At 31.8% G+C, this 27,313-nt stretch overlaps 1 protein-coding gene across 3 annotated transcripts in view; it reads right to left on the reverse strand.

The window, feature by feature from the left end:
* LOC143045784 (uncharacterized) overlaps positions 1–27,313 on the reverse strand; it is a 104,872-nt gene that overhangs the window by 53,803 nt on the left and 23,756 nt on the right. For all 3 annotated transcript variants that reach the window (XM_076218536.1, XM_076218537.1, XM_076218535.1), the window contains 23 exons: positions 26,526–26,704; positions 25,181–25,355; positions 23,842–24,030; positions 23,384–23,557; positions 22,549–22,731; positions 21,989–22,159; positions 21,007–21,123; positions 20,366–20,560; positions 17,938–18,120; positions 16,859–17,068; positions 16,303–16,500; positions 15,692–15,883; positions 14,570–14,809; positions 13,623–13,883; positions 11,841–12,047; positions 11,201–11,418; positions 10,169–10,412; positions 9,281–9,442; positions 7,284–7,442; positions 6,054–6,224; positions 4,481–4,567; positions 3,611–3,724; positions 2,379–2,511 (listed from right to left, as the gene is read on the reverse strand). In XM_076218536.1, the coding sequence (XP_076074651.1) occupies positions 2,379–2,511; positions 3,611–3,724; positions 4,481–4,567; positions 6,054–6,224; positions 7,284–7,442; positions 9,281–9,442; positions 10,169–10,412; positions 11,201–11,418; positions 11,841–12,047; positions 13,623–13,883; positions 14,570–14,809; positions 15,692–15,883; positions 16,303–16,500; positions 16,859–17,068; positions 17,938–18,120; positions 20,366–20,560; positions 21,007–21,123; positions 21,989–22,159; positions 22,549–22,731; positions 23,384–23,557; positions 23,842–24,030; positions 25,181–25,355; positions 26,526–26,704 (4,162 nt within the window). The remainder of the gene's footprint in view (positions 1–2,378; positions 2,512–3,610; positions 3,725–4,480; positions 4,568–6,053; positions 6,225–7,283; positions 7,443–9,280; positions 9,443–10,168; positions 10,413–11,200; positions 11,419–11,840; positions 12,048–13,622; positions 13,884–14,569; positions 14,810–15,691; positions 15,884–16,302; positions 16,501–16,858; positions 17,069–17,937; positions 18,121–20,365; positions 20,561–21,006; positions 21,124–21,988; positions 22,160–22,548; positions 22,732–23,383; positions 23,558–23,841; positions 24,031–25,180; positions 25,356–26,525; positions 26,705–27,313) is intronic.

The raw sequence follows: 27,313 nt of genomic DNA on the forward strand, positions 1-27,313 counted from the left end.
GGAAAAATTGGTTATAGTTAATGCTTGACCCCTGCAGCCAGATGCCCAAACCTTTGCAGATTAACTGACCTCAAAGCCAGCTCTAAACATAATGAATAATGTCTTGGATAATATGTATAACACATGCACATTTTCTGATAAATTAATTCTCCCACTTCCTTCATAGAAAACACATGCATTATCAAAAATTTGTAAATAATCGACTATACTCACTAATAAGAATTGAAATTGAAATAGATAGAATTTTTGATTACCAGTATAAGAAAAGATTAAAACAAGAATGTGTCCAAAGTACACGGATGCCCCACTTACACTATCCTTTTCCATGTTTCATGGACTGTAAAAATTGGGTAATAATCTAATTTGGCATTAAAATTAGAAAGATTAAACGACAGGGAACATATGTACTAAGTTTCAAGTTGATTGGACTTCAGCTTCATCAAAAACTACCTTGACCAAAAACTTTAACCTGAAACTCCCCCTTTCATTTTCTATGTTCAGTGGACTGTGAAATTGGGGTCAAAAGTCTAATTTGGCTTTAAAATTAGAAAGATCATATCATAAGCAACAAGTGTACTAAGTTTCAAGTTGATTGGACTTCAGCTTCATCAAAAACTACCTTGACCAAAAACTTTAACCTGAAACTCCCCCTTTCATTTTCTATGTTTAGTGGACCGTGAAATTGGGGTCAAAAGTCTTATTTGGCTTGAAAATAAGAAAGATCATTTCATAAGCAACAAGTGTACTAAGTTTCAAGTTGATTGGACTAGAGCTTCATCAAAAACTACCTTGACCAAAAACTTTAACCTGAAACTCCCCCTGTCATTTTCTATGTTCAGTGGACCGTCAAATTGGGGTCAAAAGTCTAATTTGGCATTAAAATTAGAAAGATCATATCATAAGCAACAAGTGTACTAAGTTTTAAGTTGATTGGACTTCAGCTTCATCAAAAACTACCTTGACCAAAAACTTTAACCTGAATGGACGGACGAACGAACGGAGGCACAGACGGACGGACGAACGGAGGCACAGACCAGAAAACACAAGTGAAACTGCGAGCTACTGCTCACTGATGATACCCCCACTGCAAGTGGATAATATTAATAGTGTAATAATATGCAAGTGTTCGGTAAACAGGAAGTTGTCGAGTGATGAATCTGAAAACGAATCACACGGTATACCTGACTTATATAAATCCTGAAACCAAATTTCAGAAATCCTTGTATTGTAGTTCCTGAGAAAAATGCGACGAAAAATATTCATGGGACGGACGGACTGACTGACGGAAGGACAGAGAGGTAAAACAGTATTACCCCCCCCCCCCCCCCTTTTTTAAAGCTGGGGTACTATCGTAGGTGGGGCATAAAAACAAGGAATTGTTTGAATCTGGAATAATTTTGAATTCTGAAAGTATGTTGTAAACTAACCCAACTACATGGATTAGCCAGGCACGCATGACTAAGGTTCATTTCACCTTCACTGATATTTCAGTATGAACTAAACTACCCCCCTTAGTCATGTGCACAAGGCTAACTTATTTAGTTTGGTTAGTTTCATCATACTTTACTTATCAATTTTCCAGAATTCAAAATGAATCCTTATTCAAATAATTTCTTGTTCAGATTTCATCAAGGAATGAATGTAATATTTTTCTGTCTATGAAAAATAACATAAAAATTGTACACTGAATATACTAGTTATTTAAACGTGTGCACCACATTTTTGAGGTTATTTTGAATAGACAAAAAAAAAACACCAAAAAATAGACATTCCTTATATTTTATTCTAAATTCTATTTGTAGTAGGGATTAAATCATGCAAAAACGTTGATGACGTTGCTATCACGTGACAAAATTATGTCTATGAGCTGATAGACAATAAACTTTTAGCCAATCAGAAGATGTGTCACATCCAATTAAATTATTAGAATTTAGATAACAACCGCTTAAACCCTTCAAATAATAATGAAAGAATCTGAGCTCATACCCCCATACGACATAGTTAATTTTGGAAAATTTTACAATTCAACCCTTGGAAAACTTGTACCAATTTCAGATTTTTCTGATAATCAAATCGATCCAAGGTTTTGATGAAAGGAACTCTACTTAAAAATTTAAAGGGGATCTATACAGAAATGCAAGTGCTATTCCACCGACAAGTATTAATATTGATTACTTTTACAAGTACCCCTTGTCTGGATAATCGGTCATTATTTTTATTCATTTTTTATAATCATTTTTCTTTATTCTTTATCTGTTTTGCCATTTTTCTCTTGTCTTACTTTCATTGCCCTTTATTTTAGATTTTTTTTAACATTATTTTAAATTCTGAAACACCCCATCCAGACACTCATTAAAGCATACTGTATTGCTACTTACTTTTTTCCTGTAAATGTCACAGGACAAACACAGAGGTAGTCATTGATTCTATTTAAGCAAACTCCACCATTTTGACAAGGATTTGCCTGACATTCAGTCTTTATGTCAGTCTCACATCTAGCTCCTGTTGTGCCTGTGTAATATTAACATTTATCCTGATTTAGAGTAATTTCTCGCAATTTGATTGGCTGATATTGACGTAATAAATTTCAGTACATTTTTTTATTACGTCAATTGGAATTATCTCCCTTATAACGTTGACCTAATAAACAAATATTTTTTTTTACGTTGCTTTATAGTCTTAATATTTCTCATTTTTCACAGTTTTAGATTAATTACCGTATATAATTATATTTGGTTGATATTGTCCTAAATATTGAATTTGAATTTATAAATTTGTAATAGAACAAAATCAGGATAAATTCGTTACACAGTGTGCAACTGTCCTAATACGGAATTTATCGGGTCAATAAAATTCTCGTATTAGGACAATTACACACTGTGTAACTAATATTATCATATACTTAGTAGTAAATACAGATAAATTGTTTGTGTAATACAATCATTGGCAAACGTGCTGTATCAGCCACCCGTGATGATATTGACATCAGCACGGTTGCAAAAGCTTTATAACACCTTTAATCTGTATGACGTCACGTCATCGATTGCAGTCACTGTTGCAAAGGCTTTGAAATCCCTAATCTGTATGACGTCATGTCAAACCTATAATCTGTATGACGTCATTTCAAACCTCCTTATCTGTATGACGTCATGTTACATAAAAAAACATCTAATTGAGGTATATGTATATAATAAAGTGTATATGATATGGCTTTTTCAATATCACACACCATATCAACCCTCAACCAATATAATCCCTCGAGCAGAGCTCTTGGGATTATATTGGTGTCCTGGGTTGATACGGATGCGATATTGAAAAAGCCATATGATATTCTCTATTTAATTCAACTCAGTCATATGTGGGTTGTTGTTTTCTTTTTTTTTATAATTTTCTCTATTTTTTTTTAATTTCCCATTATTCTCTATTCTTAAGTATCACAGTGTTCTTTATTCTTTAAAAAATTACACCCAATATTTTCTATTCTTCTTTTTATTGCCTAAATTCTCTATTCTTAATATGTTTGTCCTTTTTTTCTGCATTTTTTGTCCAGTATTCTCTATTCTGTTACTCCTTCTAGAACCTCACATATTCAACAATATTGAACACTTACCTGTAGGACATGTACAAGTATATCCTGTTGGAGAACTGGAACACGCACCATTATTGTAACATGGTGTTGAGGAACAGTGGTTAACTACAGCTCCACACGTTGTTCCATAATATCCTAAAATAGTTCAAAGTTAAGAAACTCACAATTAAAGTTTTTACTGTAGAAATTCCGAAATTTTTTCGTTTGTCTTTAAATACATTATAGGTTTTTGAAAATAAAATATTGCATCATCATTTTAATAGTATTATTCTATCCACAGCATTTCCTGATATTGCAATAATTAAGCAACTTGCATGTTTGTCAATTATCCAACAATAATTTCTGATTTTGCAGTATTTCAATAAATAAATAACTTAAAACTTATTTTAAAACTTTTATTTCAAAATGATCATTTCATTTATAATTCTGTAACACTGTCTTGAAAAATCTTTCATACTTCTTTTAGATTAATGTTTTGACCATTTTTCCATGTCATAATAAGCTCAAACTACCACTTGTAACCATCCTTCAATAAAACTTCTATTAGCTCTATAAACTAACACCTGAGTCTAGTTGAGTTTAAAACCATGATAAACAAAAATCTGTCCATAGTACACTGATGCCCAATTCACACTATCATTTTCTATGTTCATTGGACCTTGAAAATGGGGACAAAACTCTAATTTGGCATTGAAATTAGAAAGATCATATCATAAGGAACATGTGTACTAAGTTTCAAGTTGATTGGACTTCAAATTCACCAAAAACTACCTTGACAAAAAAACTTAAAGATGAAGCAGGACAGAGGAATAAACGAATGAACAGATGAACAAGCAGACACACAAACCCAAAAAACATAATGCCCCTAGGTAGCAAACACTTTTAACTCACCTGCATTACATTGGCAATAAAATCCATTATTTCTTATCAAACAAGTTCCTCCATTAGAACATCTATTAGCAGTGCATAGTTGTGTTGCTGCAAGTATATTTAATATAATACATCTACATGTAAATAATTTTATCAACAGACAACACATTATACACTTAATCTCCATGTAAATGTCATGAAATATTTGCCACTGAACATTCAGAAAGCAATAATCAAAAGACAGGTGACATGCATTAAATTTTGGTGATATCACAAATTTTAAAATCAAAATGAAGTAAACTTGTTGCATCCTAGCTTATGCCTGAGCTTCTTTTTCTGATCCATGAAAGATTATTCATTATTAAGGAAGTTCGCTTCTCTTGTTTTTGAATTTTTGCCACATATTTGAAATCCTCTGGTTTTATCCATGTAGTGCTCTTACAAATTTTTTACCACTACCTCCTACTTTTCTTTCCAAAACTTATCACATTAAGTTAAAAAAAAAAAGAAAAAAAAAAGCATATTTGAAAATCCTATAAAATCCTTGTTATTTTATTTTTTTAATAAAAAGGGTGCCAATTTTAAATTTATGAAAAGTCTAGAGAGAATTATTTCCCACCAAATTTTCAATGACTTATATCTGGAAAAAAACAAGCAGATGGAGTCATAAACCCTTCATTTGTTTCTGCTTTTTTAGTTCCTTTACTCATATACTATCAATTAATAACAGTCTTTTATTTTGAAATAGAAAAAGGGATCATCCTTACCCTCATTATGAAATTAAAAAAAAAAATTCCATGACAACAATCAAGAGCATGAACTAATGTCAGTGTTAAAATTAGAGAAAGGATAAATGAAAATGGCTATGTGGTAGAGCTTTTGCACATTGTTGAAGGCTGTAATGTGACCAATAGTTGTAAACTTCTATGTCATTTGGTCTCAGGTGGAAAGTTGTCTAATTTGTAATTAGTTTCAGCAGTTATACACTCTTTACTGCTTTTTCTTTCTTTATCTTTATCTTATGAAGCATTCTTATATCAACAAAACCTGACACAAGATAAATGTCCATACAGGTGTAATACCACCATTAACTTTCCTATTAGTCTTTGGGAAATTTACACTTCCAACTTTCAAAAATTGTTCAGAATTTATCTTTGTTTTAAAAAGAAATACTTGGCATGATTACAGTTTTATCAAGTTTAGTATAGAAAAAAAATGTCGGATTAAGCAGGGTGACGGAATACTCCGGGTTTTTTCAAAATGATAATAATGTTTTGGGACCATGAAAATGTGTCAGTAAAAGCAGGATGTTTGAATACTGTAAATTCAGAAATAATTGTGTGCATTAATTATTGCGATTTTTGAAGAATGGACAAAAATGCGAGTTTAATTATCGCTATTTAAAAAAAAAAAATGCCTTCAGATCTATGTTTAGTTATCAGAACGGAGTTCTTATTATTGCGATGCCCATCCAGTCACATTATTCGCAATAATAAAAACCTTGCAATAATTTCTGAATTTACAGTTCTCAGGTGTCAGATAAGACAGGTTGCACTGTACTTTTTAATGACAGTAATGGCGCTTGATAACTTACATGCATCAACACAATCTGTAACATCATCTGAACCAATACTTAGTGTGATCTTATCCACATTACAACGAGTACAAACAGTTGAACCGGTATTAGACTGGTAGTAATTCTGTGGACAGAGCCGACAATTTGGTGCATAACCATTATAACTGAACTGTCCTGCAGGACATTTAGCTACAAAAAATAAGGAAATTAAGACATTTTATTGTAAATATGAACTTCAGGCATTAAGCATTAAGCTAAAATCAGTAATTAAGACTCTTAATGTAAATAACAAAATTTTAGTTCAGTCTTAAACAATGAGAAATTAAAACAGTAAATGTGAACAATAAAAAATTATACAAAAAACATAAAAATGACATTACATAAACAATACATTAAAAATGAAAGGATGTTTTTTTACAAATTGTCTATTGGTTTGTTGGCAGACTTTGGCAAAGCCCAAATCAAATATATATGTTATCAAAAGTATGTATTATGGCCTAGATAGTTATTCAATCATATTTGCCTGTAAAACAGCTATCCCTACTTCGAAACTTAATTAAATAAAGATCAATGAAGATAGATTACAAAGAGTAGTTCAGTGTTAAGGTCTCACTGAGACTATGTGATGAAGAACAGCAATAAAAGTGCTATTCCTTTGCATTTTGTGTGTTTTTTGTTGTTCATTTACATTATTTTTCTATTACATTCATGTTAACTTTGCTCTTATGCAGAAATATAAATGATGAACCTTATTAAGTGTGGACATTATGACAAATATGAATTCCTCTCCTAATTTTTTCTCACAAATAATAAACTAGACGTGTCAAAGCGACACGAATGGCCCCATCCCAAAAGTTGAAAAATCTGCAATTTCAATAACACATGTGGGCACAAACATGATGGTAGTCTCACATTGATATGTTCATAATTATAAATTAACTGTTAACAAAACTCAGCTCAAAATGTGGAGGCCTATAGAGAAAAAGCTTAAACTTGATCTGTTACTCATCATGAGTAACTCATATACCAAAAATCAGCCCAATGATAGAAAAAAAGTCTGTATAACTGTGATTTTCAACAATTTATCAAAGTCAGAATTACGGAATTTCGGAATTTCGGACAAGGGTAAAACTATATGGCACCGACAACTTTGTTGTGGAGCCATAAAAAACCATAAGGAGGCTTTGTTATGTTTAGTCTTTTTTTTAAGCTGGAGATTAATAAATGCTTTTTTCTACAAATAATTACCATGACAATCAGCTAGCTTAACAGAACCAGTTCTGTATGTGATTGTATCTGCCGGACAGTCTGTACAATGAGTGCTATTATTTACAGAGTATGTATTTTTTGCACACTGGGTGCAAGGTGAAAATCCTGTTGATGAGTAAAAGCCTGCACGACATTTAGCTGCAAAAAAATATACAGTGACAAGGTATTAAATAAAATAAATCACTGAAAAAGACACTTAATGATGAACATAGGCTTATAAATGAAATGATTACTTAAAATATAGATATTAAAGTTTGGACTTGGTAAAGCTAAGTCCTGATACAATAACTTTTACAAGCTACTACAACTACTGATCAAGGTTTGAGGGAAGGTTGAGCAATCTCAAAAGCATTTACTCCAACCATGTGCCTGTCTCCAATCATAAGGTTGTTTTTGGATGCTGACTGAAAATATTGATTTTTGTTTTCCTCTTGAGTTTCGCGCTCACAATATTGTCATTTAGCTTATTTAATTGTATGAGTTTGGCTAATTGCTGAAGGCTTTAAAAACAACCTTTAATTGTATACTTACTATTTCTTTAGTCTTTGGTGAATAGATGTCTCATTAGTGATCTTACTACAAAGCACATCTTTTTACTTTTATACATTTAAATACAGCTACTGAAGATAAGACTTATATTTACTGAAGTTTGAACTAAGACATGGTTACTGATTGAAGTCTTGATTGAGATATAGTTAGGCCAATTAAAATAAATTGATAGATTTTCATCCCCGCCCGCCCCTCTGAAATCGTCCCGCACCGATTTTTTTTATTTTGAAAAATTTACGATTTTCGAATTTTGTTCATTTCCGTTACAGGTAACCGTCAATAATTTCTTTTCATTCGAACTTCCTGTTTCAAATTTCGGTTTTCATATTTCTTGTTTCGAGTACTTTAAAACGATTATGTTGACAAATTCTACTGCTCAATGATGACAATATCATCTAATGATCTAATGGAAAATAGAGATAGATTTCAAGAAGGGCATGAAATATTCGGGTTACGAGTATTACGCTGTGTCCAAGAACGCAAATCGCGGTATGTCACAAATTGGAAATTTCTGTCATTAAAACCGAGGATTTTTTTTAATAAAACATTGACTTTGTGTAAGCAAATTTGGGCTCTGAAAGATTTCAAAAGCGCAAGAATATTGGAACACATTGGTAGAAAAAAAACATAACTGGATTAAAGAAACTGACAAAAGCACGAACTTGTTAGATCTATGACCGTATATTGAGTTCAAAAAGTCGGCAAACATACGCATTGTGTTATAGAAAGCCCTTAGATTTACCCATGGCTATTATTTTTGTTTAAAAACACCAAATACCCTTAAAACAGTCATTAAACAGCTTCATGTTTTACATTGTAATTATATTCGCTTCAGTCTTGCATAACTTGACAATCTTAAAAGCACAACCCGACTATTACCAACATTGTTTGAGTTCTCATTTCGATATTTGTGTTGCATACCATTGCATTTGCATAATTTTATGGGGACTACAAACCATCGTTTAAAAAGTAGTCCAACTGAATAGGGAATTTCTCCATGGTTTTACTGTAAGGCTGTTTACTGGAAATAGGATTCTAAAGCAGCAATTGCATGTAGAACAGTCGTTGCCAATCAGAGATATTTATTTAAGAATTTGAAACTTTTATGTACGATTCTTTATACATGTTTTCACATGTACATGGCATAAGCTAATTATAACACTTGCATATATATGAAGTTCACGTCACAAGAAGGTTTCATATTAAATAAAATTTAAAAAATAAAATCCTCCCACCCTCCCCATTTTTTTCAAAACTTTGATTGAAAATCTACTAATTAATTTTAGTTGGCCTTATAAAGTTATAAGATTTCCTTACTTTTTCCTTATTAACAGGGTTTATAATATTGTATGGATATCTTTACAAATCGATCTCCTTTAACTGATGAAATATATCCTTTTAGAAAATCAGAGCCTTAAATAATTTACCTCTCTGACAGGAAGAAGCATAAATATTTCCTTTTCCATATGTAGTTGAGCCAACTGTACAGTCTGTACATTGTGTAGCACCCACTGCTAGGTTATAGGTTCCCTCTTGACACAAGTCACATGTTCCTGGGCCTGTAGTGTACGTTCCCTCAGGGCAAGCCACTGCAAAATGTTTACATTTAAATTATTACCTATTTACATAGCAGATTAATTTCCTTTTAATCAATGCAGAGAAATGTACATGATCAAATAACATTCCAATTTAGTATTTCTTTATTCAATTAAGTAGTGGTTCTGCTGGTAGCTATGTTTTGCAGGTTTTTTATTTCTAAGTTTCAGTTTTAAGACATATGGTCTTATGTAGACAAAATGGGAATTAAAGCACCTATAAATCTAGCTTTCACAAATTTTCTGTTCAATTTTGTTTGTCTGTAAAATCAAATTGTTATTAAATATACAGTTTTCAAAATAAGTAAAATTGATGAATTCATATACTATTGGCAGCATTAAAATTACGTCAACAATATTTAAAGTTGAAGCAAGTATGTGAAAAATTATTACCTGTCTGGGTATGAAATTACACAGATTTATGTTTCATCATGTAATTTTTTTAAAATATTTTTTGAATAAGTTCGTGAATTTATTTTTGCGATTTTGTCATTTTAGACTGAAATGCGATTTTAATTCAAATTTTACGATTTTGAGAAAAAAATCCTGTTTAATTCATTTAAGATATTTCAAAATGTGAGTATAAATTATTGCATTTACAACTCTGACGCTGTTTTCGCAATTATAAAAACTTCGCATTAATTTCCTAATTTACAGAACTGAGTTATCTTAAAATTGTTAATTTAAAGTTTTGAACTACACATCTATCAGCATACTTACAGCAGTATGTTACTCCACTTAATTCCACCAATTTTCTTTGATTAGTACACTGAAAACTTCCACTGAAGTTTGGAGGTTCATTCCATGTTCCAACCAGATCTGGACATCCTGACACACTAACTATATTTTCGAGGATCGGGAATTGTACAGTTTGAAAGGTAGCCGAATTGAAGTTAGAACATTGTTTAAACTTGGCAACTGTAAATGTATTAGGTCCCATGGTTACAATAAAATTAACATCCATCTGAAATTCAAATTTAAATCAAAGTTTTGAATATATTAAATGAAGCTGGTTGAATTCAGATTAAAAGCTTTATAAAGGTTCAATAATTCTTTAAATTTTGGTCAAGGTGAGATAGTCCATCATATAGACATGTAGCAATTAAAGATTTGTTGTCAGGTCAGATATATTGATGCCATACCATGAATAAGTGGGTTTATGGTCATTTTATAAAAACAATCATTTGTCTCATTGGCATTCATAACACATTTTCTTATACTACGGATTCATTATTTTTTGTTGGATACCAATTTTTCGTGGATTTCGTGGTAACAGGGAAACCATGAACTTATATGTTTGAGAAATAGCAAATTTGCTATTGGACTAAATGCAGACTTTTGAAAAACCAAGAAATCAAATATCCATGAAAATGCAAGTTTGTCTCAATCCATGAAAATAGGTACCCAAGAAAATATCTTTGTAAACATTACAATAAATCTTTAAAACAAATATGGTTGTCTTACAGTGACTGATATTATGATGCTGTCACAACAAGAAGTACACATTGATTTGATAAGCATACCCCCAAATTCTAATTTAAAGCAAAGTAAAAAAGGAAGTTTGTGTCTGACAGAACTGGAAAGTGCTTAGAATTAAAATTCATAACTACCAATTAAGCGGGTGACAAGTTATGAAGCCATTATGGTCAGTAGCACCTGAAAACATGGGACAGAAATATTTGTTGGACAACTGGACAGACTAAAAGACGGAGATTCAAAGTGAATGCTAACTAGCCAAGGTGAAATATTTACCACATTGCTGTTAATGTTAATTGATGTTTCATCCACAGTCAATCCAACTATCATGTTCGAGTCAACAGCAACAGTGCACAGCGATTGTAATTTAGTTTGTGATGCAGTAATCTGTCCTGCAATCTTGCCACGGTATTGATCTTTACAGCTACTTGGTATATTACTTGGTGCATTGTATTGAACTGTATAGATTTCAGAATATTGTGCTCTGACACTTGCTGAAAATAAAAAAAATATCTAAAAGTTTTTTGGGGTGTATTTTTTGTGTGTTAGATGTAAATACACAAATTAAGGTTTGTCTGATCTTATCAACAAGACAGTGACAGAACAACATGGAATCTTAAAAAAACAGAATTCCTTTTAAGTTTTTGAAGCCTGACCATCATACTTTAGCGTCCCCATCACACTTCAGAGTCCAACATATATATATGTATAAATAAAATGAATTGTGTTACCTGTTTAGTGAATGTGAGCAAACGTAATTTAAAGCTGTACACAAACGTAATGTACCAGAAGGTATTATATTTTTCATTTCAGTAATTCTTTTTCAATATTTGGAAATGAAGATAGGATTATATTTTTTTAATCATTATATAGATGCAAAGTTAACCCTTAAATAAAACTATATCAAATAACCAACCTTGTGTACAAGCAGATATGATTGGTCGATTCCAGCCACCACCAGTATCACATTCCATAGTAACTACACTCTGGTCAGGGTAGTCATACATATAATACCCTGAATTACATGTTATATTACATTCATAGCCGGTATCTCCTGTCTTTGGAGAACAAGATTTACTACCATGCTGTGGGGTTGGAATATTGTATGGTGAACACGTTGATGCTGAAATGACAATTTTTAACAATTATAGATAACAAAGAAATATTATAGTTATCATTATAAAGTTAAAGTTTTGTTAGTTGTTTTTCTGCTTTGCATCCAGGCCCTTTATAGCTTACTACACTGTTTTGGTTTTGTTAATTGCTGAAGGCTGTTTGGAATTTGATGGGACTGTCATACAAGTGAGAGGTTTAGCTGGCTTTAAAATCAGGTTCAATCCACATTTTTCTATACAAGAAAATACCTGTACCAAGTCAGGAATATGGCATTTGTTATCCATTTGTTTGATGTGTTTGAGCTTTTCATTTTGCCATTTGATTGTGGTTTGCGTTTTGAATTTTCCTCCTATTAGACACAATAAGGCATAAGTTCACCAAATAACTCCTACCACAACCTGATTTTGGCTACTTTTAATAGTTTTTCTATTTTTATTCTCCACTAAAAGCCATAAAGGTTGTCATATTTTCATTATAACAGACCTGAAAAGAGTTTATGGGCCATGAATTGCAAAATTAAACTCACAGAAAGCATATAGGCATAGTTGGGGGCAAATAAGTTAAGTGCAGTTTACCTTATACTTAATCAGTTCATATAATTATTGGTTGTCAGTGGCATTTTGAATTGGTTGATCATGAGAAGTAATTTTATCCTTCAAAAATAAGTTTTCTACATGATTGTGAGGGGGGTCTTATAAAAGGGGACTACTGCATTACATAAACATAATTTTAAACATCTCTCACATTCTAAATTCTTGCAGTTGTCTTTATGAAAATGGCTCAAATATAAAAAAAAAAAAAAAAAAAAAAAAGTTTATTATACCGGTACATGTACCTCAGTTCTCAATTTCTAAATAAAGTATATGATATTTTGACTATTTTTTTCAAATTGCTAGTTTTGAACTATTCTTTTGGGATATTTCCAATACAGCTACGGGATTGAAGGATTTTGAAAATACTGCAGGAGTAACGATGTTGCATTTTACCTATAGTGGCTAGGGTTGATGTAAGAGCAAGACGTAGCCTTAGAAAATCAGAATATTTATGAATTAAACGTTATGGCTGGGTTTCTGCTTTATATATTACGATAGTTGATTTATCCCTCACATTTATTGTCTGCTGTCTTTATCAATATAATAAACCACTTACTGACTAAATATCCCTGGAAAAGTAAGTTTCTTGTCCCCTCGGATACAACTATTGCCCTTGGCTACGCCTTAGGGCAATAGTTTTAACTCGGGGAAATAAACATACTATTCCACTCATACCCAGTCAATAATGTATACAATAATGACATGTACAGGTAGGCATTAGGTTCTCTAGAGCTTAAACTCCTCTATGATGAATTTGAAAAGTTAGCAGGTATGACAATGGTCTGTTAAAAGGATCACTTTCATAAACAAGATGCATAGAGCAGGGGAAGATCAGCCATTTTTAAAATTGGGGGTGCCCAACCCAGGATAAAGGAGGGGTTTCAACTATATATCCTCATTTCAATGCATTGAACATTAAAAAAAAGTAACCCCTCCTTGGATCTGCCACTGGCATAGAGTATGATTTTCCGTTACATAAGTCGTCTCACCTTGTACATCAATATCAAATTGACAGACATCAGTATTGCCAGCTTGATCAGATGCTGTCACAGTAACCTCCTGATGTCCAAGTTGGTTAGCATTAACTGTGAAGGTCGTAGGAAACACAGAGGGTACAATAGTCCCACCATCATTATCTTGAGCACTTATTGAAGCAGGATCTACTGTTGTAATGGTCCTTGTTTCTCCTGGGGCTGAAACATATTCTATCCTGCTGGAAGGACAATTGGTGATTATTGGAGGTTCCTCATCTACAAAGTTTTGAATAAATCATAAGCATAAAAACAGACCTGTTTATTGGCACATAACATGGAGTCCAAGGTGTCAGCGCAGCCAGTGATGTCGCGCATTAGCTGATTTCGTCATATCTGCACAATAACACAAATAATATTGTTCTTGTAATTGTTTTAGCCTTCTATAGGGATAGAAAAGAATAAATTGATAAGTTCAAGAGTTGATTTATAACTGCAAACCCAGCTATTTACCATATTTAACCAATTTCCATTAAAAAAATTATATCATCAGATAAAATTTGTTTTATCTCAGTCAAATTAATATCAGATTGCAATAAAGAATACCAATGATCACCTTCTATTGATATACTATAAAATAGTCAATAAATATCACATCTCAGGTAAATAAAGCACATTGTGATTGGTTTAAAGCCATCACATGGTTAACCCCTAAAGATCTGTAAGGGGACAGTAGATTTCATTGGGCAATCATGACAGTACATCTACTATTAATGATGACGTCATCTATTAATGTTATTGTATTTCATTGTACATTTCACTACTGACCCCCTATGGATAAATAGAGGGTTAGTAAAATCCATTGGGGTGAAGCCAAATCCGCTATATATTTGAAGCGGGTTAGTGTCAAACAATATGACTTATACTAGCTGCAGCGAAAAAGAAATAATATAAATTGACCATACCTTTGACAGTTATTTTAAAGCTACAAGTCTCTTCATTATCAGCATGATCAATGACCCTGTAGGTTACTGTCTGTTCTGCTCTCTCTATTGTCATTGTTGTATTGGCATTCTCCGGTACCACTGTAAATTCCTTGATTCCACCAGAGTTATCAGAAACGGATGGATTCAAAAATGAAGGATTAGTGTAAGCATTAACAGCCATATCTTGTGGACAGTTTAAAAATGCAGGTTTAGTTACATCTGAAAATAGAAAGAAATAAATGTTTCATAAAATAAGGCTGCTTGAAAAAGCAATCAGAAGTATATTGGTATCATTTTCTTTTTTTATATGAGAAATGTTTCCCTCAGTTCACCTTATCTTACATCTAGAAACACTCAATCTGCAACTACTACCACAGTAAGAGTTAACTGACGATTTCAGGCCAAGTTGGCTATATTCAAATCTTGTGATGCTAATCCTTTTTGAAATTGAAAGTTTACATCTAACTCTTATATTTTCCAAATAATAGGCAAACATGCAAAAAATTGTTAAATATCGTTAATAAAGGGTAATAACTCAAATAAGGAGTCAACTGGCTATAATAATATGTAGACTTATAAGTAGATCTTGTCTTGTTGATCATTTTTGCAACTTTTAAAGTGTCTTTATATCTATAATAGTTTTTAAGAAAATATGCATAAATACACACAAAAAATTTTATTAATTGTCTTTGAGGGCATATACTTCATTAAAGAGCCAATGAGGACTACAGCCACAATTTGTTTTCTATATTTAGACATGTTGACCATTTTGGTTGAAATGCAGACTGATGACAATGAGAGACAACAGAAGCCAGGTGATGAAAAAAAGCACACTAAATAATGTTTAACTAGTATGCTATACTGAAATAGACATACATTTTTTGTTTACACAAGGAACCCTATTGTTCAATTTTGTCAAAAAATTAACATTTGAAGGCAAGTCTTGCAGCTGGTTAAATATATCCCGTTTCTATACATAGATTAACATCATAATATTAGTTATCTTTGTGTAATCAGGGGTATACAGAATTTTACACTAGTGTGGAAAATTCATACACCCTGAGAATAATTCAAAGTTATTGTTAATGTATAATAACTAACCAATACAATTAGGTACTGTATTATTCCATTCTAGTGCATTACTAAACTGGTTCAACCGGCATTCGATTCCAGAATCTCTGTTTGGCTCATAACCTGGTCGACCACAGTTAAATGTCACATAACCATTTTGATCAAAACCATTGATGGTTAAAGAGCCACCTGCAGGATATCCTGGGTCTGAACACTTTGTTCCTAAAATTAAACAAATTTTACTAACATTTTTTAAAAATCTGTAACAGTTTTTCTGTTATGAATGTTCATTATATCATTACATGTATATAAAATCATCATTTCTGGAATACACAGAGAAAGCCTGTAATCGATTAATGTTATTTATTAAACCAACAGAAATACTGAATCACTTGTGAAGTATTTTTAATTAAGTCGCATTAAACAAGTTTTTTAAAAATATAATTTTAAGAAAATTATTGAACCAATGCATGTTTATATACTAAAATAAGTCCTCATTATGAAACCTATAATACACAGTTTTAAAAGAATAAAACAATGTGAAAAAATAATTCCATCTATTAGTTTCTACTTTTTATTATTGGATATAAAATTGATTAAGTCTGATACAGATTTCTTGAAGGTAAACCATTTCAACCCACCTACGCACTGTAAACTTCCTAGATCCCAGTGACCGTCTGCTTCACAGTTGACATCTGTGTCTGCTACTCCATTTGTACTTTTCCCTGTAACACTGTACAAAGTGGAACATGAGAATGTGAATTTTTCACCATATCTTGTATTGGCAGGTGTTAGGAAATTGGCTCCAAGAATGGTTCCAGGATTTCCACAATCAATAACTACAAAATAGATAGTGTTCGTTAAAATACATTTATAAATTGTTCTATTTCTTGCAAGAATTGTAACAGCATATGTAATTGAATGTGTACCTTGTACTCAAGTTTGTTCAAGGCTTTTCCTTTCCTTGATGTTTTACCATTTACCTAACAGTTATCTCCCTTGTCTGTTTTACCATTTACCTTACAGTTATCCCCTTTGTCTGTTTTACCATCCACCTTACAGTTATCCCCCTTGTCTGTTTTACCATTTACCTTACAGTTATCTCCCTTGTCTGTTTTACCATCCACCTTACAGTTATCCCCTTGTCTGTTTTACCATTTACCTTACAGTTATCCCCCTTGTCTTTGTTATACTAACCTCCACATTCATAATCATTGCCATACAGATAGTAAGAGTCTGAGGTCATGTTGTAGATACATTTCCTTTCCTTGGTGAAGTCTGTTTTACCATTTACTTTACAGTTAATGGTCAGCATGTCTCCAAATGGAACACTAGTTGTAGGACTAACAGAATTTGGACCATTGGTCAAGCTGAAAGTATTATAGTTGTCCACTGGGCAGACAACAGCTACAAAAAAATATATACAATAGATGAGGTTACTCTTACATTTTCCTCATATAATCACAGGGACCTTAGTGGTTGAGTGTTCTAAATAAATTGTTCATCTACTGTATAATGAGCCTGTTAACACTGAGGTTGTGATTTTTTGAAACCATGCATGTGGCAGGTGCTTTTGACCCAAATCTTAAATGACCAGGATTTGAGTTTTCCTGTTGAAGGTTAAGTTCTCTCTGGGTACCCAGGCTTACCTCACCCACTTCCTTTTACTCTGATGATGTTTGGATCCTTAATATTTTATCCTATAAACTTTTTTCTGGATTTATATTGACATATGATAATATGAGAAATGTCAATTCAATAGATTGCCCTCTGATAACATAGAAATCATAGTACTATAACCACATAAGAAGCATTAAATTAGGCTATTTATTAAACTATGACAAAGTTTAATAATCGTGTCTTAAGGTGGTTCCTAACATCTTGACTAAAATTAATTTGGCTCATTTAATTTTCATAAAATTTTGACAAAATATTTACTTTGACCCTTTGACAAAAATTAAAAATTTAAAAAAATTAGAAACTTTTTCAGAAAATTTCATTGGTTATATAGCAGTTTGACAAACACTTATTTTGATCATTGAGAGCTTAATATTGTGTTAACAATGCAACATGATTAAAACGATTAGCTGATTTTACAGAGTCATCTCCCTGTAGTGTTAGGTACCAACTTAAATATGAGTACACTGTTACAAGAGAACTGTCTAACAGATATTTGCAGCATGTCTAAGTACTATTCAATAGAAAAAATACCTTAAATAATTCAAGTAAATTCTGTATATCGTACTGAAAATAAGGTAAATTAAGGGATAACTGACCTTGACATGTTGGAAAAACTGATGGTGACCACTGTCCATTACTTTTACATGTAAACAATTTAGCATTGGTTGTGGTGTAACCAAGGTTACAGGAATATTCTACAGTATCACCAAAATGATGATCTTGTCGGTGTGTCAGAAGCATGCCATTTTCTATGGATTGTGGATCTGGACAAAGTCGACCTGAAAAAAATTGATACAATTTATCTATGTATTATACATGAGAACATAATAGAATGATTGTTTATTGCTAATCACACCAATTAAAACTGAGCAGAAAACTTTACAGTAAATCTAGTATTGATTCAAGACACAGACTTAAAAGTAAATTGGCTCTGTAACAGATTTTGGTAAAATTTGGCTGACAGCCTGATTAATACATTTATGGAATAAAAAAAGTTCAAATACACTCACAATGTAGATATCATTAAAATATCAAAAGAAGAAATTAACTGTCATATTATTGAAGTAATAAGGCAGTTTTTAACTAGATGTGTCAAAGCGACATGAATGGCCCCATCTCAAAAAGTTAAAAAATCTGCAATTTCAATAACACATGTGGACACAAACATGATGGTGGTCTCACATATCAAAAATCAGCTCAAAATCTGGAGGTGTATAGAAAAAAAGTCTGTATTACTGTGATTTTCAAAAATTTAACATAGTCTAAAGCCCGTAATTTCGGCAAAAATTAGCGGAGTGGAACAAAACTTAAACTTGATCTGTAACTCATCATTAGTAACTTATATACCAAAAATCAGCCCAATGTCTGAAAGTGTTTAGAAAAAAAGTCCTTATAACTGTGATTTTCAACAATTTAACATAGTCCATAGCCTGTAATTTCAGCAAAAATTAGCCAAGAATAACAAAACTGAGACTTGATCTGTAACACATCTTGGTTAACTCACATGCCAAAAATCATTTCAATATCTGAAAGTGTTTAGAAAAAAAGTCTATATAACTGTGATTTTCAACAATTTAACAAAGTCCATAGCCCTTAATTTGGGCAAAATTAGCCGAGCATAACAAAACTTAAACCTGATCTGAAACTCTTCATGATTAACTCACATACCAAAAATCAGCCCAATATCTGAAGGCGTTTAGAAAAAAAGTCTATTAAACTGTGATTTTCAACAATTTAACAAAGTCCATAGCCCTTAATTTGGACAAAAATTAGCCGAATTTAACAAAACTTAAACTTGATCTGAAACTCTTCATGATTAACTCACATACCAAAAATCAGCCCAATATCTGAAGGCGTTTAGAAAAAAACTCCATATAATGGTTTGTTGCAGAATGACGGAATGAATTTAACAAAGTCCATAGCCCGTAATTTCGGCAAAAATTAGCGGAGCCAAACAAGACTTTAACTTGATCTGTAACTCATCTTGGTTAACCTATATGCCAAAAATCATCCCAAAATCTGAAAGCGTTTAGAAAAAAAGTCCATATAACTGTGGTTTTCAACAATTTAACAAAGTCCAAAGCCCTTAATTTCTGCAAAAATTAGTGGAGCAGAAGGAAACTTAAACTTGATCTGTAACTCTTCATGATTAACTAACAGACCAAAAATCAGCCCAATATCGGAAGGTGTTTAGAAAAAAAATCTGTATAACTGTGATTTTCAACAATTTAACAAAGTTCATAGCCCTTAATTTCGGAAAAAATTAGCCGAGCGTAACAAAACTCTAACTTGATCTGAAACACATCTTGGTTAACTCACATGCCAAAAATTATCCCAAAATCTGAAAGCATTTAGAAAAAAAGTCTGTATAACTGTGATTTCCAACAATTTACCAAAGTACAAAGTCTGTTATTTCGGCCAAAATTAGCGTAGCGGAACAAAAATGGTTTGTTGCAGAATGACGGAATGACGGAATTTCAGAATAAGGGAATTACGGAATTTCAAACAAGGGTAAAACTTAATGGCACCAACAACTTTGTTGTGGGGCCATAAAAACTTCCTAATAACTTACTTATACAAGACATTGCGAAAAACTTGAACTTAATCTTTTGAGTTTAGTAAAGCATGTAAATGATATATTTCAAAAGGCATTACAATTCAATAATTTAATTTTGGATGTAACGGACTTCTGATTGGCTGACGTTATTTTGTTATGAGCCCATAGACATAATTTAGTCATGTGACTGTGACGTCATCAATGTTTTTTCATGGTTTTCTACGGTTTAAAATGGAATTTAGAATTAAATTATAAGAAATGACTGTAATATTTTTTCTGTCTATTCGAAATAACATAAAAAATGTGGTGCACACTGTTAAATAACCCGCTACGCGCGTTATTCAGTGTGCACCAAATATTTTATGTTATTTCTTCATAGACAGAAAAAATATTACAGTCATTCCTTAATTAAATTATTTTCTCATAGAATGCAATTAATAGTAAACTTTGAACAGATGACAACTTACGGACACAGGTATGATTGAGGTATTTTACATCACCCTCTAGTTCACCATTCTCTGGGATATGAAGGGTGAAGTTTGCAGTGCCATCTTTGGTAAAGAGTTCATAGCCTGTATTACAGCTACACTGGTACCCTCCTTGTACATCAGTACATATATGATCACATCCTCCACGATTAGCCATGTCACATTCCAATACATCTAAAAATAGATCAAATCAAACATCATAAAATCCAATGAGATTTATAAAATAACTTGATTAGTTAATCATATTTTAAATAGAATCAAAGGAAATAAATGCATTTAGTACTTTTTTATTCTATAATAATCTTATTACATTTTCTGTAGATTTCTATCACTAAAATAATATAAAGATAGTTCAATCACTGAAAAAAAAACCTTCTAAAGATTTCATTGTATTTTTTTCTTTCTTTCATCTAAGTCTTTTTGACCTACTGTAGATAAAATTTCTTTATTATACTGTAAACCAACTTATTTTGGTGAGTGATTTATTTTCACTTTCATGAGATGAAAAATAACGCAAATGTAAATTGTAGCGAGTATGTTAAACTTAGATCTTTCCTTATTTTACTACACCCAATATTTTTGAAAATCGCAAAATTAAAACAAGTATCATTAAAACCTACCTCCACAAGTTATTTTATCTGGATTTAGGAAGTAGCCGGAATTACATGAGCACGTAAAACTACCGATGTTGTCATGGCAATTCTGAGCACATGGTGATCCAGTACACTCATCAATATCTGTAGAGAAAAAAAAAAACACAGTTGCCTTTAATCAAATTATCCTTAAGGATTTCACTTTCACAATATTTTTAAGATGTATTACCAAAATTGATGGAATATATTTCTACATACTGATGAGCTTGTGACCTATAGTTATTAATTTCTGTATCATTTTGGTCTCTTTTGAAGAGTTGTCTCCTTGGCAATCATACCACATCTTCTTTTTATATTGGTAAATCTGTTTAGTATGAAGTAAGTGCAGTGTAATAAAAATTATACTAATTTACTTCCAAAGCATCATGTGTCACTACAAAACTTTCAACATTGTTTGAAAATTGGCATGTAGAAAGTTGATACATGTTTAATTCAGGAATAAATGATTCTTTGAAATGTTCATGGATAGGATGTATAGAATGCTATGATCAATGAACTATATCTTTTGTATCTAAAAAAAGTAGTAATAAATTTTGGAAGATTTAGATATCCAGTCAGTGCCATAGGGTTTTCATTGCATTTCAAGCAATCTTTACCAAAAAAAAAATCCCAAAAATTTTATGAAAATAATGGCAAGGATTTTTGAGTTATTGTCCAAAGTGTTGACAATGAGTGGAGAGACAGACAAAAGGATAGACAGAAGGATGGACAGACAACAGTATACCATAATTCTTCCTGTAAACGGGTGTAAAAAAAACTAAACTTAATCAAATCCCTGATTTCAATATAATAAGTGAACTTTAATAATAACAATGGTCATAGTTATTATTCATATTTATATCATTTCTTTTAAAGGGAGGTGTTTTGATAAACCATTTATAATTCCTTCATGAACAAAGTGTGATTAAATCAAAACCAATCAATAAAAGTTAATGTCAAGGTCACGTACTGTCACATGTTGGTAAATCTCCAAACGTCTGGTTTTCATTACAAACAAGGTTAGCTGTTCCATTTAGACTGTATCCTTGTTCACATGTAACTACAATCTGCTGCTGGTACTGTGGAAATGTAGATTGTGAAAGTTGACCATTCATGATTTCTGGCAAAGGACAGCTTAGTTCTGTAAGTAAGATAGTAAAATTATTATTCTATGTCATACATCATACATAAATTTCTTCAATATGTAACCCCCGAAAGCAATAAGCATTCTAGAGATGCTTTCAATAGACGCTGGCGATGAATCTTAATTTTTCCCAGGCAAAATAAAATTAATTAGGACAAGGACATTATGTTGGCCTTAATTATTAAACTAATAACTCTCACAACTATAATTATAATATTATGCAGAATTCATGTAAGATTTGAATTTTTTTCATGATGATGAATTCCTGTATATAGAATAACTATACATTGACTGGAAATATCAAATTTATTTAAATAAGGCTTAGAAATAGGTAGAAAATACAAAAACATCCTGGTTAATTGCCTGATTGATTAAAACATACTTACTTATACATGATGGTAAATTAGCAGACCACTGATTGTCTGACTGACAAAATAAAATGGGTTCACCAACTAATTCGTATCCATCATTACAGTCGTATCTTATGATAGAAGCATATGATGTAAGGTCACCAGACACAATTGTTCTCTGAGCATTCTGTACTTGAGTTGCTGTAGGACACACTGCTCCTAAATAAACAGAAAAACTAATTTCATTTCCTGATTTTAAGGTGAACACTTTATGTGTTTAACATATGTTTAGATTTGTGGATTTTGTGAAACATAACAATATCTAACACTTTCAGTGTTTTTTTTCTGAACTACATAATTTTATAACAAGTATATTAAAGACTGGAGATTAAACATTATCAGCGATGTCCTGATTTTTTTGTATTTTGTCACAAATTGTTATTGTAATTGTAGATGTGAAGGAAAGGTATCTAAACAGCATTGCTGGTCCTGTAAATTGAGGAATTATTGTGTGCATTTATTATTGTGATTTTGTTATTTACGACTAAAATGCCATTTTAATTTTTGCCATATTGAGAAAAATCCTGTTTAATTCATATTCAAAATTTCAAAATGCAAGTTAAAACTATTGTGATTATAGCTCTGTCACATTTTTCGCAATAATATAAACATCTCTATAATTTCAGAATTTACAGCAATCATTATGCTGTACAATTTATTGTCACAATATCTTATACCAAACCTGTTGGCAAGGTTTTATTTTCAATTTTGTTCCTGAATTTAAATATTTGTCAAACATTTTAACAGATCTGACAGATTTAATTAAACAATCAAATAAAAGCAATATAAATAAGATTAAATAAATTCTAACCTTGACATGAAGGTTGGTTTGTCCACTGCTTAGAGGATTGACATTTTACTACTGAATTAGATATCATATTAAATCCTGGAAAACATTCATATTGGACCTCCTCTTCATACACGACACCAGTAGAGTTAAAGTAATACCCATTGGTAACAGCAGGTGGTAGTCCACAATATACAGCTAAAATAATGTCAAAAAAATAATTCAAATTATAATTTGGGTAACATCACATGATAAACAGGAAACCAGTAAAAATATATTTATTGGTTAAAATTGGAAAATTGTTAGTTAGAGAAGTTTAATCTTTTTTAATAGTGTTATGTGCTTGTGTTCAATTTTTTGATTATCTTAATAATTTTTTTTTTAGCAGGGTATTACATTGTATTCTGACTTTTTACCAGATATATTGATTATTTTTTCCTTATCACACAAATTCACACTATTATAGAAAATAAAATGCTTACGTTGACATCTGGGAATGGTGCGACTCCAGGTACCACCATACTGACATGTTAACTGAACAGAACTTTGTGTAAACATATCGGCTGCGAATGAATATCCTTGTTTACATGACACAGTTATACTATCACGATATCTCCAGTTCTTTTGACCAATCACAGTGGTGTCGTTATTAAACATAGGATCTGGACAATCTGAAAATAAACAAATCATAATACATTTAGTGGATGCAGGTACATGTAGTAGATTTAGGAGAATAATTCCTGTAGATATTATTCACAATAATGTAATGATTTATAAATAAATGAAACCACAATTTGTGACATGAAAAAGTTTTAAAATTCATTCATAATATAAACATATTAACACAATCATAACACCATCATATAGACAGTTAGATTTACCCTACTATCAGAATAAACCTATTTTGTAGTACAGCTCTACTGACAAAATTTTTTGTCTCTCAAATCAACGCCCATGCATATGCATACTGACAAGGCATTAAATTGACATCAATCAATCAAATCAAATAATTAATGAAAAATAAGACTGAACAAAAACGGGGAAAATGTCCATGTGCCCCACTAGCATATATATCGTATAAAGTTATAAAGGGACATAACTGAAGAATGGTAAAAGTGATGCTACCAAAATTTACTAGATTTGAGTTTTGTGGTAAAAAGTATTGTATATAAGTTTCATAACATTTGGTAGAGGCAAACTTAAGTTAAAGAACAGAAGTGAAAAATTCAGCAATTTTTGCATTTGTAAAGAGGCATAACTCTAGAACCATTTAAGTGATGCCACCAAAATGATTACTTAATTTGTGTTTTGTGGTATGAAATTAGCATTTTGTATAAGTTTCATAACATTTGGTTGAGGCCAACTAAAGTTTGAGAACAGAAACTATCTTTAGAAAGTATGCACAGATGGAAGAGGGAAATATTTAATGCCCCTCCAATACGGCAGAAAATAAGGCTAATACTCCTATACATCTTCCTATTCTGTTAAAATCCTTCAACCATATACAAATTGTATTTGAAGATTTAATTGTGGATGAAACACGATGTTCTGCAAGTTTTTGCTCACTAAATGTAATCTGTTAACAAGAACTTCATTAGGAATTGATTTGAAAACCATCACACAGTTAAGTTTACTTTCATGAAAATTGATACTAAATTTCAAGAAGCTATGATTTGTAGTTTCTAGAAAATATGCAAGAAAATTTTATATACCGCCTTCATGTTTAAGAATATATGTGTTGAGTGAAAATGAAGTTATTGAGATATAGATATAAAACCACAAGGTTGGTGAATTCCACCATCATAATTCATTGATACTTACCAACACTATAAACACCATAGAAACCTTTCTTGTTGACTACAGAGTCTGTGGTAAGCTTGAAGAACATTTTTCCATTAGATGAGTAAATAATTGGGTTGGAAACAAATGAAGCAGTATTAAAACCACTTCCACTATGCACAGCAGTCCCTGTGCTATCAGCACTTTCAGTGTACACCTAATAGAGAAAAAATATACCTTCAATGTTTTACTTCACTGAATATTTAATATTCTGGATAATCTTCAAACAAAGTGAAGAAATACTTAAACAAGAATGTGTCCATAGTACATGGATACCCCACTTGCACTATCTTTTTCTATGTTCAATGGACAGTGAAATTTAGCTTACAACTCTAATTTGGCATTAAAATTAGAAAGATCCTATTATAGGGAACATGTGTACTAAGTTTCAAGTTGCTTGAACTTTAACTTAATCAATATCTACCTTGATCAAAAACTTTAACCTTAGGGGGAAGATGGACAACCAATTTCTAGTATACATTATTGTTTAGAGGGCAGCTGAAGTCCCCTCCAGATCAGGGATTTTCTGTTTTATTGAAGACCCATTGGTGGCATTGGGCTGTTTTTGCTTTTTGGTCAGGTTGTTGTCTCTTTTACACATTGCTCATTTCCATTCTCTATTTTAACCCTTTCGCTGATGAGTCCAGATTTACCGTGATTCATGCTTCAGACAGCTGATGATGAGTCCCATTTTATATTTCCCGCTCAAAACAGTGCAAACAAGAGTTATCTTACTTTGTTGAATACCCGTATGAAAGTATAAACATGGCGCTTCCGTTTGTTGAAAACGTGTCAAAATCAGAGGAAATTTACGGAATTTACGAGAATTTGAAATGAGGGAACATTTTTTTTTTAAAGAATATGGAAGAATTGAAGCCAAACTAGTATACTTTTTTGACATAGAATGTTGTTTTATGTACAAAACACTTAGAATGGACATCGTTCAGCATAAGGAATTTGAAAAAGCCTCATTAAATTTTTCAAAATTTTGCCGTTTTGGTTTTAAAAAAATTACGATTTTGGGTCAAAGAGCAGAATTTTGAGAATTTTCCCTAGATAATGCCGAAAATTTGAAAATTTGAATATTTTATGAAGAAAAATTATCAAAACATGAACAAACTGTGAACATGGTGTTAGTGAATGAAAATGATGAATAAAGACACAAATAACTACAGACAAGTTTTTATTGACATTTATTATGAAGATCTCCCACTTGAGTAATAGTAGCCAGGGAAGCCCTTGTCTCAGAGTAGCTTCTGTCTGGGCAGCTATCCATGAAAGGGTTAATCAGTACAAATTTACAAATTCTTCACTGTTAATCAATTACCTGTAAATAATCTTTATTATCTTCTAATACTGCACCAGTTGAGAAGAATAACGAAACACCTTTACCGCTAGGTACCTCTACTTTCCAGGAACATGTCTGATAATTAGCATAATTAATTGATTTCTTGTATCCAGGTGAGTAAATTTCACCAGTCTCTGATGTCAAGGTTACCTCACAGCCTGGAAAACAAAGATCAAAGCATGAACTTAATCTGAAGACACAAGAGATGAACTGAACCTAATATCACCTTGAAAGTTTTGCATTGAAAAAAATCCTTTACTTTTAGTTTTAAAAAGTTAAAACACATCAGTGGTGTTTTCCTATGTGTGGGATTCATTTATTCTTGTGGATAGAACAAAATTATGTGTTTCTGTTGATACTTTATAAATGGGGATACCAAAGTCTGAATACAAACCTATAAAAAAATTGTATGTGGATGAACATTTTACTTTGAGGTTTATCTAGGCATATTCCTGACCAGTCTCTGTAAAGATTGAGTGTATGAAACCAGGTTTGTCCAATCAGTTATAACAAGTCAGTCTCTGTAAAGATTGAGTGTATGAAACCAGGTTTGTCCCATCAGTTATACCAAGTCAGTATCTGTAAAGATTGAGTGTCTGACACCAGGTTTGTCCAATCAGTTATACAAAGTCAGTCTCTGTAAAGATTGAGTGTATGAAACCAGGTTTGTCCCATCAGTTATAACAAGTCAGTCTCTGTAAAGATTGACTGTCTGACACCAGGTTTGTCCCATCAGTTATACCAAGTCAGTCTCTGTAAAGATTGAG

Source organism: Mytilus galloprovincialis, chromosome 9 (genome assembly GCF_965363235.1).
Source record: "Mytilus galloprovincialis chromosome 9, xbMytGall1.hap1.1, whole genome shotgun sequence".
In the NCBI taxonomy this organism is placed as follows: Eukaryota; Metazoa; Mollusca; class Bivalvia; order Mytilida; family Mytilidae; genus Mytilus; species Mytilus galloprovincialis.